We start from the raw sequence: 14795 nt of genomic DNA on the forward strand, positions 1-14795 counted from the left end.
CCTACATGCACTCACCTAGTTGTTCTTGTGTAGTTGTACTCACCTACATGCACTCACCTAGTTGTTCTTGTGTAGTTGTACTCACCTACATGCACTCACCTAGTTGTTCTTGTGTAGTTGTACTCACCTACATGCACTCCCCTTGTTGCTCTTATGCAGTTGTACTCACCTACATGCACTCCCCTTGTTGCTCTTATGCAGTTGTACTCACCTACATGCACTCCCCTTGTTGCTCTTATGCAGTTGTACTCACCTACATGCACTCACCTAGTTGTTCTTGTGTAGTTGTACTCACCTACATGCACTCACCTAGTTGTTCTTGTGTAGTTGTACTCACCTACATGCACTCACCTAGTTGTTCTTGTGTAGTTGTACTCACCTACATGCACTCACCTTGTTGCTCTTATGCAGTTGTGCTCACCTACATGCACTCCCCTGGTTGTTCTTATGCAGTTGTACTCACCTACATGCACTCACCTAGTTGTTCTTGTGTAGTTGTACTCACCTACATGCACTCACCTAGTTGTTCTTGTGTAGTTGTACTCACCTACATGCACTCACCTAGTTGTTCTTGTGTAGTTGTACTCACCTACATGCACTCCCCTTGTTGCTCTTATGCAGTTGTACTCACCTACATGCACTCCCCTTGTTGCTCTTATGCAGTTGTACTCACCTACATGCACTCACCTAGTTGTTCTTGTGTAGTTGTACTCACCTGCATGCACTCACCTAGTTGTTCTTGTGTAGTTGTACTCACCTACATGCACTCACCTAGTTGTTCTTGTGTAGTTGTACTCACCTACATGCACTCACCTAGTTGTTCTTGTGTAGTTGTACTCACCTACATGCACTCACCTAGTTGTTCTTGTGTAGTTGTACTCACCTACATGCACTCCCCTTGTTGCTCTTATGCAGTTGTACTCACCTACATGCACTCCCCTTGTTGCTCTTATGCAGTTGTACTCACCTACATGCACTCACCTAGTTGTTCTTGTGTAGTTGTACTCACCTACATGCACTCACCTAGTTGTTCTTGTGTAGTTGTACTCACCTACATGCACTCACCTAGTTGTTCTTGTGTAGTTGTACTCACCTACATGCACTCCCCTTGTTGCTCTTATGCAGTTGTACTCACCTACATGCACTCCCCTTGTTGCTCTTATGCAGTTGTACTCACCTACATGCACTCCCCTTGTTGCTCTTATGCAGTTGTACTCACCTACATGCACTCACCTAGTTGTTCTTGTGTAGTTGTACTCACCTACTTGCACTCACCTAGTTGTTCTTGTGTAGTTGTACTCACCTACTTGCACTCCCCTTGTTGCTCTTATGCAGTTGTACTCACCTACATGCACTCCCCTTGTTGCTCTTATGCAGTTGTACTCACCTACATGCACTCCCCTTGTTGCTCTTATGCAGTTGTACTCACCTACTTGTATCCATCTAGCAGTGTTCACCAAGGTGTCCTCACCTAGCTACATGTATTCTCCTAGTTGCACTCATGTTGTTGTACCTGCCTAGTTGTACTCACCTATTTGTACTTCAGTAATATTTAATGTAATATCTACTATAATAGAGATGCAGGTGATAAAGAGGTATTTTGATGCACTCTAATTTTTTATTAGAAAAAATGGTAGATTAAATGTTGCATGTGTCCTTCATACACCTATGCAGCAGCATTTTCCATTTATGTTGATGTATTATACAATAAGTACCAAAATATAATTTAAACATAAAAACAGTATTACTGAATACAGCATTTAGCAAACTGGGTTATAAAAACAATTTTTAGCAGGATCATAATAAAAAGTAAATATTTTGCAAACCTATCATACAACTAAGTCACAGCATTCACAATTTATGTGTATAACGTACATAAATTTAATATTTAAACATGAACAAAATATTTTTTTAGTAAATAAAGGTGAAACTTGTGTAAGAAAAGGCAGCATTTGCTGTATTACACACAAAAAAAATACTTTTACCATTCTTGGGTTAAAGGTTGCACATGTGCTTGTTGAACCACACATGAAACTTATCTCTCCCCACAACCATGTTGAAACTTTGGTGAAGGTTTCCAAAACGTTTTGTGTTTGCTGGGTTCCCCCTCCTCCCTTTCCTCCTTCCTCCTAGACCTACTCCTTCCTCCTCTACCTCTTCCTCCTTCCTCCTCTGCCTCAACCTCCTACTCCTCCTCCTCCTCCTTCTTCCTCGCCCTCCTCCTTCTTCCTCGCCCTCCTCCTCCTCCTTACTCCTCGACCTACTCCTCCTTCCTACTCATCCTCCTACTTCCTCCTCGACCTACTCCTCCTTCCTCCTCAACCCTCGTCTTCCTTCCTCCTCGCGCTCCTTTCCGCTCGTCCGCCTCCCTCCTTGGCCCTTCTTCCTTCCTTCTTGCCTTCCTCCTCCTCGCCCTCCTCCTCCTTCCTCCTTTCGCTCCTTCCTTCTCCTCAACCCCCTCTTTCAACTTCTTCCTCTACCTCATCCTCCTTCCTCCTCTGCCTCGACCTCCTCTTCCTCCTTCCTCCTCGAGGTCCTTCATCTTCTACTCTTCCTCCTCAACCTCATCCTCTTACCTGGAATTCTTCATCCTACCTCCTCCTTCCTTCTTAACATCATCCTCCTTCCTCCTCCTCCTTCCTCCTGCTCCGCACCCTTCCTCCTCCTCCTCGGCCTCCTCCTTCCTACTCCTCTTTCCTTTTGGACCTCCTACTTCTCCTTCCTCTTCTTCCTTCCTCCTTCCTGTAACCATCACTCACCACTGCCACCAACAACAATAACCAACCACCACAACAACCAACCACAACCCACCACAAACAACCACCACTACCGTGGATTCTCCATTAAGTAAAAATATGAATAAAAATGATGAACCAACCTTTATTATGATCCTGTTTTGTTTTACTAAATGTAGAAATTTATTTTTATATTTCTACACACACACACACACACACACACACACACACACACACACACACACACACACATATATATATATATATATATGTCGTACCTAGTAGCCATAACGCACTTTTTGGCTTACTATGCAAGGGCCGATTTGCCTAATAAGCCAAGTTTTCCTGAATTATTATATTTTCTCTATTTTTTTTCTTATGAAATGATAAAGCTACCCATTTCATTATGTATGAGGTCAATTTTTTTTTATTGGAGTTAAAATTAACGTAGATATATGACCGAACCTAACCAACCCTACCTAACCTAACCTAACCTATCTTTATAGGTTAGGTTTGGTTAGGTAGTCGAAAAAGTTAGGTTAGGTAGGTTAGGTAGTCGAAAAACAATTAATTCATGAAAAATTGGCTTATTAGGCAAATCGGGCCTTGCATAGTAGGCTGAGAAGTGAGTTCTGGCTACTAGGTACGACATATATATATATATATATATATATATATATATATATGTCGTACCTAGTAGCCAGAACTCACTTCTCAGCCTACTATTCAAGGCCCGATTTGCCTAATAAGCCAAGTTTTCCTGAATTAATATATTTACTATAATTTTTTTCTTATGAAATGATAAAGCAACCCTTTTCTCTATGTATGAGGTCAATTTTTTTTTATTGGAGTTAAAATTAACGTAGATATATGACCGAACCTAACCAACCCTACCTAACCTAACCTAACCTATATATATAGGTAAGGTTAGGTTAGGTAGCGAAAAAAAGCTAGGTTAGGTTAGGTTAGGTAGGTTAGGTAGACGAAAAAACATTAATTCATGAAAACTTGGCTTATTAGGCAAATCGGGCCTTGAATAGTAGGCTGAGAAGTGCGTTCTGGCTATTAGGTACGACATATATATATATATATATATATATATATATATATATATATATATATATATATATATATATATATATATATATATATATATGCGGAAAATCCACAAAGAAATATGAAATGAGGTGAACGTTTCGGCTCTGTTAAAGCCTTTGTCAACACCAGACTCCAGTCTGGTGTTGACAAAGGCGTTAACAGAGCCGAAACGTTCACCTCATTTCATATTTCTTTGTGGATTTTCCGCATAAAATGATCAGTGTTTTGTGATCGTCAATTGCATATATATATATATATATTATTAAATATGACCGAAAAAGTAAGATTAATAATTCTAACACGAATTTTCTCTATCTTTCTTACGTTTCTTTTCACTGCTGATGGTAATTCAAAGATCAATTCTCCAAAATTTATTATTATTTCTAGTCTGACGCGACACTTGAGCGCGTTTCGTAAAACTTATTACATTTTCAAAGACTTTAGTTTACAAACACACAACTGAAACTGAATATATATATATATATATATATAAATATATATATATATATATATATATATATATATATATATATATATATGTCGTACCTAGTAGCCAGAACGCACTTCTCAGCCTACTATGCAAGGCCCGATTTGCCTAATAAGCCAAGTTTTCATGAATTAATTGTTTTTCGACTACCTAACCTACCTAACCTAACCTAACCTAACTTTTTCGGCTACCTAATCTAACCTAACCTATAAAGATAGGTTAGGTTAGGTTAGGTAGGGTTGGTTAGGTTCGGTCATATATCTACGTTAATTTTAACTCTAATAAAAAAAATTGACCTCATACATAGAGAAAAGGGTTGCTTTATCATTTCATAAGAAAAAAATTATAGTAAATATATTAATTCAGGAAAACTTGGCTTATTAGGCAAATCGGGCCTTGAATAGTAGGCTGAGAAGTGAGTTCTGGCTACTAGGTACGACATGTATATATATATATATATATATATATATATATATGTCGTACCTAGTAGCCAGAACGCACTTCTCAGCCTACTATGCAAGGCCCGATTTGCCTAATAAGCCAAGTTTTCAAGAATTAATATATTTTCTCTAATTTTTTGCTTATGAAATGATAAAGCTACCCATTTCATTATGTATGAGAACAATTTTTTTTATTAGAGTTAAAATTGACGTAGATATATGACCGAACCAAACCAACGCTACCTAACCTAACCTAACCTATATATATATATATATGCGGAAAATCCACAGAGAAATATGAAATGAGGTGAACGTTTCAGCTTTGTTAAAGCCTTTGTCAACACCAGACCAGGCTTTAACAAAGCCGAAACGTTCACCTCATTTCATATTTCTCTGTGGATTTTCCGCATAAAATGATCAGTGTTTTGTGATCGTCAATTGCATATATATATATATATATATATATTAGTATATTTTGGTAGCAGTCTTTCCTGTAGACATATATTATTAAATATGACCGAAAAAGTAAGATTAATAATTCTAACACGAATTTTCTCAATGTTTCGTACATTGCGCTTCACTGATGGAGGTAAATCAAAAATCACTTCTCCAAAATTCATTTTTATTTCTAGTCTGACTTATTTCTAGAGTTAAAATTACGCGCCCGTGTCGCGTCAGACTAGAAATAAAAATTAATTTTGGAGAAGTGATTTTTGATTTACCTCCATCAGTGAAGCGCAATGTACGAAAGATTGAGAAAATTCGTGTTAGAATTATTAATCTTACTTTTTCGGTCATATTTAATAATATATATATATATATATATATATATATATATATATATATGTCATACCTAGTAGCCAGAACGCACTTCTCAGCCTACTATGCAAGGCCCGATTTGCCTAATAAGCCAAGTTTTCATGAATTAATTGTTTTTCGACTACCTAACCTACCTAACCTAACCTAACTTTTTCGGCTACCTAACCTAACCTAACCTATAAAGATAGGTTAGTTTAGGTTAGGTAGGGTTGGTTAGGTTAGGTCATATATCTACGTCAATTTTTACTCCAATAAAAAAAATTGACCTCATACATATTGAAATGGGTAGCTTTATCATTTCAAAAGACAAAACATAGGGAAAATATATTAATTCAGGAAAACTTGGCTTATTAGGCAAATCGGGCCCTGCATAGTAGGCTGAGAAGTGCGTTCGGGCTACTAAGTACGACATATATATATTTATATATATATATATTGTGACGATAATCTCCTTCAAGAGATTGAGCCTGCTCTTCCCTCCAAAAATACGTCGATACATCTATATAAAACTACTATGGAAGAAAAATCCAACAACGACAACACCAGCAAGGTTTGCCAGAGAGCAAAACGTATGCAGCTAGGAACACCTGCTCCACCTCAAACCGCCAAACTACCTGTCTTGTCGCCGGCTCATCGCTGATTGGCTGTGGGTCTAGCTGCAACTGCACTCCACCCACCATACTACTTGATGTCTGGGGCCGCCACGACCTCAGTCATCAGAATATCCCGTGCTTTCGACAGGTTAACACGTCTCGTTGGTAGACTAAAGCCCCAGGCTTACGTGTACTAAGAGAAGTGATAGCTTGAAGCCAATATTCCGGCACCTATTTACTTGTTTCACACTTGTTATTTGTTCATTTGTCTTAACGTAACTTTTCATTTGGTCATTTGATTATTCTTATTACTTTGATTGATTTTATTATACGAATTGTATGTCCATTTTATTCATGTTTTGCTTTATTTAACGTAATTAAAATTTCATTGTTAAAAATTTACTTGTGTTTTGTGTGTCTTCTCCTTACCTTACCACAGACGAAGTTCCAGATTTTCTATTTTTTTTTCTATATGTGACGAGGCCATACCCCTAGCTTTTGAACAGCCGAACACCAACGCGTTACCGTCACAATATATATATATATATATATATATATATATATATATATATATATATATATATATATATATATATATATATATATATATATACATATATATATATATATATATATATATATATATTATATATATATATATATATATATATATATATATATATATATATATATATATATATATATATATATACGCTTATGAAAACATTTAAGGTTGCCAGAAGGTTTCTTTTTTTTTAGCCAACGTTTCGTGCAATACGTTTTGGAAACTTATTTACATCCACACAAAATTACGTATGTAATACGTGAAAACAAACTTTGCCAATACTTTCCAAAACTTTCCAGATACGTTGTGGCAACCTAAAATTGTTTATAGGCACTTGACAGTATCCAACAGCGAATTGTGTAAGTTGTCAGAGGCCCACTTGACAGTATCCAACAGTGGGTAGGGCCCACTTGGCAGTATCCATCAGTGAGTATAGGGCCCACTTGACAGTATCCAACAGTGGTAGGGCCCACTTGACAGTATCCAACAGTGAGTAAGGCCCACTTGACAGTATCCAACAGTGGGTAGGGCTCACTTGACAGTATCCAACAGTTGCCAGGGCCCACTTGACAGTATCCAACAGTGGGTAGGGCTCACTTGACAGTATCCAACAGTTGCCAGGGCCCACTTGACAGTATCCAACAGTGAGTAGGGCCCACTTGACAGTATCCAACAGTGGGTAGGGCTCACTTGACAGTATCTAACAGTTGCCAGAGCCCACTTGACAGTATCCAACAGTGGGTAAGGTCAGTTAACAGGGCCCACTTGACAGTATCCGTAAGGTCATGATAAGAGATCCCGTCACATTATGAGCACAGAGCATGATATCAGCTTAGACTCGACTTTACCTCCTTGTTGCCATCAGCTCTGAAATGACATCTGACTTGTTGTAAGATGAGACTAGATTAAACCCCTCATATGATCAGTCCTGGTGTGAGCTCAACTCTCCTCATACGATCAGTCCTGTTGTGAGATCAGCTCTCCTCATACGATCAGTTCTGTTGTGAGATCAGCTCCCCTTATATGGTCAGTCCTGTTGTGAGTTCAGCTCCCCTCATACGATCAATCCCGTTTAAGAGATAAGCACGAACAAATCGTACCACGAGTTTTTCCATGTCGTTGAACAGTTGAACAGTTGAAGGCGCATCTGGGAACATTCTGTGCGTAGGCTCGAACCCTCATCACAGCCCTTGTGGATTTGTTCATTTTGATATATAACGCTACTGTGATTTCTATGCGCGATAAGCACGTTAATAGGATCAGATCCGTCGTGATATCAGTTAATGAGTTAAGACCACTCAGTAGCCTCTTACCTTATGCAAAAAGAGTAGCCAGTTTTGAACACTTAAAATTATTTGGAACATTTGCCAAATATTATTAGTACTAACAAACGGTCTCTGGACAACGAGCAAATTGGTATCTGGGCGCATATTTAATAGTATGCGCCCCGAACGGCCCACTTGCCAGTATGCGGCCAGAAACGCATATTGTAAACTGCGACTCTGGGCGTTGTTACCTTGACGAGTACGAGATCCTTGTAGTTTTTAATGGAAGTCTTAGCAGGGAAGCTTTAGCAGGGAAACTTTGGTGGCAGAAGGGTCGTCTCACCATTGTGAGAGGACTTAGCTGAGAAACACCAGGAGATTGAATGTTGTGTCGCCTCTCATGCTCTCGTCAACTGAAGTACTTGCTGATGAAATGTTATTTGCAATGTTCTATTTTCACTGACTTGATATGGTCCGGAATGCTACTTACATAAACCTTAAGTACCATTTAAACTTCTCAGAATGTTAAACCTAAGTATTATTGAGGCATCCCACGGGTGGAACAGACCTTTTGCTCCACTGGACATTATTCTTCAATTATTTAACGATTGGGAAACGAAGGTCATTTTACCCGAAAGTAATTTGGTCGTTGCTTGCTACCGTTTCATCGGCACGATTTATAATGTGATTCTGAGAAGTTATTTCCACAGTGGCTTCTGAAGATAATAGGATCTGAATATAATCACCATATTTCTTTTAGCTACTACAGTATCACAAGTCTTTCAGTATTCAAATTACTTCGATTTTGCGAAGCTCTGTGTCATAGTTCATAAATTGGCTTCCAGACGCCACGTGCAGGAGGACGGTCTCGAGGACGCCACGTGCAGAAGGACGGTCTCGAGGACGCCACGTGCAGGAGGACGGTCTCGAGGATGCCACGTGCAAGAGGAAGGTTCGAGGACGCCACGTGCAGGAGGAAGATCTCGAGGACGCCACGTGCAGAAGGATGATCTAGAGGACGTCACGTGCAGGAGGATGGTCTAGAGGATGCACGTGCAGGAGAAAGGACTCTAGGACGCCACGTGCAGGAGGACGGTCTCGAGGACGCAACGTGCAGGAGGAAGGTCTCAAGGACGCCACGTGTAGGAGGAAGGTCTCAAGGACGCCACGTGCAGGAGGAAGGTCTCGAGGACGCCACGTGCAGGAGGGCGGTCTCGAGGACGCCACGTGCAGGAGGAAGGTCTCGAGGACACCACGTGCAGGAGGAGGGTCTCGAGGACGCCACGTGCAGGAGGAAGGTCTCAAGGACGCCACGTGTAGGAGGAAGGTCTCAAGGACGCCACGTGCGGGAGGAAGGTCTCAAGGACGCCACGTGCAGGAGGAAGGTCTCGAGGACGCCAAGTGCGGGAGGAAGGTCTCGAGGACGCCACGTGCGGGAGGAAGGTCTCAAGGACGCCACGTGCAGGAGGAAGGTCTCGAGGACGCCACGTGCAGGAGGAAGGTCTCGAGGACGCCACGTGCAGGAGGGCGGTCTCGAGGACGCCACGTGCAGGAGGAAGGTCTCGAGGACACCACGTGCAGGAGGAAGGTCTCGAGGACGCGACGTGCAGGAGGAAGGTCTCGAGGACGCCACGTGCAGGAGGAAGGTCTCGAGGACGCCACGTGCAGGCGGAAGGTCTCGAGGACGCCACGTGCAAGAGGAAGGTCTCGAGGACGCCACGTGCAGGAGGACGGTCTCAAGGACGCCACGTGCAGGAGAAAGGTCTCGAGGACGCCACGTGAAGGAGGAAGGTCTCGAGGACGCCACGTGCAAGAAGAAGGTCTCGAGGACGCCACGTGCAGGAGGAAGGTCTCGAGGACGCCACGTGCAGGAGGAAGGTCTCGAGGACGCCACGTGCAGGAGGACGGTCTCTAGGACGCCACGTGCAGGAGGAAGGTCTCAAGGACGCCACGTGCAGGAGGAAGGTCTCGAGGACGCCACGTGCAGGAGGAAGGTCTCGAGGACGCCACGTGCAGGAGGGCGGTCTCGAGGACGCCACGTGCAGGAGGAAGGTCTCGAGGACGCCACGTGCAGGAGGAAGGTCTCAAGGACGCCACGTGCAGGAGGAAGGTCTCGAGGACGCCACGTGCGGCAGGAAGGTCTCAAGGACGCCACGTGCAAGAGGAAGGTCTCGAGGACGCCACGTGCAGGAGGAAGGTCTCAAGGACGCCACGTGCAGGAGGAAGGTCTCGAGGACGCCACGTGCAGGAGGAAGGTCTCGAGGACGCCACGTGCAGGAGGGCGGTCTCGAGGACGCCACGTGCAGGAGGAAGGTCTCGAGGACACCACGTGCAGGAGGAAGTTCTCGAGGACGCCACGTGCAGGAGGAAGGTCTCGAGGACGCCACGTGCAGGAGGAAGGTCTCGAGGACGCCACGTGCAGGAGGAAGGTCTCGAGGACGCCACGTGCAAGAGGAAGGTCTCGAGGACCCCAGGTGCAGGAGGACGGTCTCAAGGACGCCACGTGCAGGAGAAAGGTCTCGAGGACGCCACGTGCAGGAGGAAGGTCTCGAGGACGCCACGTGCAAGAAGAAGATCTCGAGGACGCCACGTGCAGGAGGAAGGTCTCGAGGACGCCACGTGCAGGAGGAAGGTCTCGAGGACGCCACGTGCAGGAGGACGGTCTCGAGGACGTCACGTGCAGGAGGAAGGTCTCAAGGACGCCACGTGCAGGAGGAAGGTCTCGAGGACGCCACGTGCAGGAGGAAGGTCTCAAGGACGCCACGTGCAGGAGGAAGGTCTCGAGGACGCCACGTGCAGGAGGAAGGTCTCGAGGACGCCACGTACAGGAGGAAGGTCTCGAGGATGCCACGTGCAGGAGGAAGGTTCGAGGACGCCACGTGCAGGAGGAAGATCTCGAGGACGCCACGTGCAGAAGGATGATCTAGAGGACGTCACGTGCAGGAGGATGGTCTAGAGGATGCACGTGCAGGAGGGCGGTCTCGAGGACGCCACGTGCAGGAGGAAGGTCTCGAGGACACCACGTGCAGGAGGAAGTTCTCGAGGACGCCACGTGCAGGAGGAAGGTCTCGAGGACGCCACGTGCAGGAGGAAGGTCTCGAGGACGCCACGTGCAGGAGGAAGGTCTCGAGGACGCCACGTGCAAGAGGAAAGTCTCGAGGACCCCACGTGCAGGAGGACGGTCTCAAGGACGCCACGTGCAGGAGAAAGGTCTCGAGGACGCCACGTGCAGGAGGAAGGTCTCGAGGACGCCACGTGCAAGAAGAAGGTCTCAAGGACGCCACGTGCAGGAGGAAGGTCTCGAGGACGCCACGTGCAGGAGGAAGGTCTCGAGGACGCCACGTGCAGGAGGACGGTCTCGAGGACGTCACGTGCAGGAGGAAGGTCTCAAGGACGCCACGTGCAGGAGGAAGGTCTCGAGGACGCCACGTGCAGGAGGAAGGTCTCAAGGACGCCACGTGCAGGAGGAAGGTCTCGAGGACGCCACGTACAGGAGGAAGGTCTCGAGGATGCCACGTGCAGGAGGAAGGTTCGAGGACGCCACGTGCAGGAGGAAGATCTCGAGGACGCCACGTGCAGAAGGATGATCTAGAGGACGTCACGTGCAGGAGGATGGTCTAGAGGATGCACGTGCAGGAGAAAAGACTCTAGGACGCCACGTGCAGGAGGACGGTCTTGAGGACGCCACGTGCAGGAGGAAGGTCTCAAGGACGCCACGTGTAGGAGGAAGGTCTCAAGGACGCCACGTGCAGGAGGAAGGTCTCGAGGACGCCACGTGCAGGAGGGCGGTCTCGAGGACGCCACGTGCAGGAGGAAGGTCTCGAGGACACCACGTGCAGGAGGAAGGTCTCGAGGACGCCACGTGCAGGAGGAAGGTCTCAAGGACGCCACGTGTAGGAGGAAGGTCTCGAGGGCGCCACGTGCAGGAGGAAGGTCTCGAGGACGCCACGTGCGGGAGGAAGGTCTCAAGGACGCCACGTGCAGGAGGAAGGTCTCGAGGACGCCACGTGCGGGAGGAAGGTCTCGAGGACGCCACGTGCGGGAAAAAGGTCTCAAGGACACCACGTGCAGGAGGAAGGTCTCGAGGACGCCACGTGCAGGAGGAAGGTCTCGAGGACGCCACGTGCAGGAGGGCGGTCTCGAGGACGCCACGTGCAGGAGGAAGGTCTCGAGGACACCACGTGCAGGAGGAAGGCCTCGAGGACGCCACGTGCAGGAGGAAGGTCTCGAGGACGCCACGTGCAGGAGGAAGGTCTCGAGGACGCCACGTGCAAGAGGAAGGTCTCGAGGACGCCACGTGCAGGAGGACGGTCTCAAGGACGCCACGTGCAGGAGAAAGGTCTCGAGGACGCCACGTGCAGAAGGAAGGTCTCGAGGACGCCACGTGCAAGAAGAAGGTCTCGAGGACGCCACGTGCAGGAGGAAGGTCTCGAGGACGCCACGTGCAGGAGGAAGGTCTCGAGGACGCCACGTGCAGGAGGACGGTCTCGGGGACGCCACGTGCAGGAGGAAGGTCTCAAGGACGCCACGTGCAGGAGGAAGGTCTCGAGGACGCCACGTGCAGGAGGAAGGTCTCGAGGACGCCACGTGCAGGAGGGCGGTCTCGAGGACGCCACGTGCAGCAGGAAGGTCTCGATGACGCCACGTGCAGGAGGAAGGTCTCAAGGACGCCACGTGCAGGAGGAAGGTCTCGAGGACGCCACGTGCGGGAGGAAGGTCTCAAGGACGCCACGTGCAAGAGGAAGGTCTCGAGGACGCCACGTGCAGGAGGAAGGTCTCAAGGACGCCACGTGCAGGAGGAAGGTCTCGAGGACGCCACGTGCAGGAGGAAGGTCTCGAGGACGCCACGTGCAGGAGGGCGGTCTCGAGGACGCCAAGTGCGAGGACGGTCTCAAGGACGCCACGTGCCGGAGGAAGGTCTCGAGGACGCCACGTGCAGGAGGAAGGTCTCGAGGACGCCACGTGCAAGAAGAAGGTCTCGAGGACGCCACGTGCAGGAGGAAGGTCTCGAGGACGCCACGTGCAGGAGGAAGGTCTCTAGGACGCCACGTGCAGGAGGACGGTCTCGAGGACGCCACGTGCAGGAGGAAGGTTTCAAGGACGCCACGTGCAGGAGGAAGGTCTCGAGGACGCCACGTGCAGGAGGAAGGTCTCGAGGACGCCACATGCAGGAGGGCGGTCTCGAGGACGCCACGAGCAGGAGGAAGGTCTCGAGGACGCCACGTGCAGGAGGAAGGTCTCGAGGGCGCCACGTGCAGGAGGAAGGTCTCGAGGACGCCACGTGCAGGAGGAAGGTCTCGAAGACGCCACGTGCAAGAGGAAGGTCTCGAGGACGCCACGTGCAGGAGGAAGGTCTCGAGGACGCCACGTGCAGGAGGAAGGTCTCGAGGACGCCAAGTGCAGGAGGAAGGTCTTGAGGACGCCACGTGCAGGAGGAAGGACTCAAGGACGCCACGTGAAGGAGGAAGGTCTCGAGGACGCCACTTGCAGGAGGAAGGTTTCGAGGATGCCACGTGCAGGAGGAAGGTCTCGAGGACGCCACGTGCAGGAGGAAGGTCTCGAGGACGCCACGTGCAGGAGGAAGGTCTCGAGGACGCCACGTGCAGGAGGAAGGTCTCGAGGACGCCACGTGCAGGAGGAAGGTCTCGAGGATGCCACGTGCAGGAGGAAGGTCTCGAGGACGCCACGTGCAGGAGGAAGGTCTCGAGGACGCCACGTGCAGGAGGAAGGTATCGAGGACGCCACGTGCAGGAGGAAGGTCTCGAAGATGCCTTTCATATGATTCTCCCAACTATTGTGATAAATTACAATATCATCCAAGTAAGCTCTACATTGTGGTATGTCTTTTAACACTATGTTCATAAGACACTGGAAAGTTGCTGGGGCATTTTTCAGCCCAAAAGGCATTACAGTGAATTCATACAACCCATTTGCAGTTATAAATACACTCGTCTCCCGAGCTCTTGGTGGTAAAGGAATTTGCAAGTACCCTTTTGTCAAATCTAGTTTGGTCACAAACTTAGCTCTACCAATACAATCTGTGCAATCATCTAATCTAGGCATTGAAAATTATCATATACAGTCATTACATTTAGTTGTCTGTAGTCAATGACGAACCTGTGAGTTCCATCTTTCTTTGGAACTAATATACAAGGACTACTCCAACTGCTGCTGCTAGGTCTCACTAAACCATCTTGAAACATGTCAACTTCTTTTCGGATGAGATTCAGCTTTGTAGACTTGTATTGGTGTGACTTGACCTGTTGGTTGTCTGTCACCTCGATGTCATGGTGAATAACTGTAGTCTGGGTGGGAATATCACCAAAGATGTCTGCATGAAAACTCAACAACTGCTCCTGTTTTCTGTTCTGATGTCAAATGTTCCACCAACTTCTGGACATTATTTAATCCAGGCCAGGTAAAATATTTGCGTATTGTATTATATGTTTTTGCAATACTCAGTTGACCACCTATTGGTGAATCATGGGCTACACTTAGCACCTTTTCTCTATAACTCCTCAGTGAGACTACTTGATTAACTACCTCCCAAGTGTGTGACACAGGTGAGCTCCTAGGTCTCCACTTCCGCATCAACACCTCTTTAGTGTAGTAATAAGTCATAGCCTCTGATTCCGCCTCTAATTCGGTTACTGCCTTATTATGCAAGTCAGTCAACGTAGGATCACTTCTTTGCTGATAAATAAAATTTGATTTTGGTCTCAAGTTGTAGGAGCTAGATGTGGTAACTGGACTAAACTCTCCTCTACCCCATTTCCTAGGTGGTTTGGTGGAG

At 47.0% G+C, this 14795-nt stretch overlaps 1 protein-coding gene across 1 annotated transcript; it reads left to right on the top strand.

Moving 5' to 3' along the window:
• Positions 1 to 10961: 10961 nt before the first annotated feature.
• On the top strand, positions 10962 to 11594 carry LOC138365041 (octapeptide-repeat protein T2-like). The gene has a single exon (XM_069325143.1). The coding sequence runs from the start codon at positions 10962 to 10964 to the stop codon at positions 11592 to 11594; it is 633 nt and encodes a 210-aa protein (XP_069181244.1).
• Positions 11595 to 14795: the final 3201 nt, after the last annotated feature.

The sequence above is a fragment of the Procambarus clarkii genome, chromosome 15 (genome assembly GCF_040958095.1).
Source record: "Procambarus clarkii isolate CNS0578487 chromosome 15, FALCON_Pclarkii_2.0, whole genome shotgun sequence".
In the NCBI taxonomy this organism is placed as follows: Eukaryota; Metazoa; Arthropoda; class Malacostraca; order Decapoda; family Cambaridae; genus Procambarus; species Procambarus clarkii.

Excerpts from the sequence above, each read along its gene's own strand:
- LOC138365041 (XM_069325143.1), top strand. The coding sequence starts at position 10,962 with ATGCACGTGCAGGAGGGCGGTCTCGAGGACGCCACGTGCAGGAGGAAG.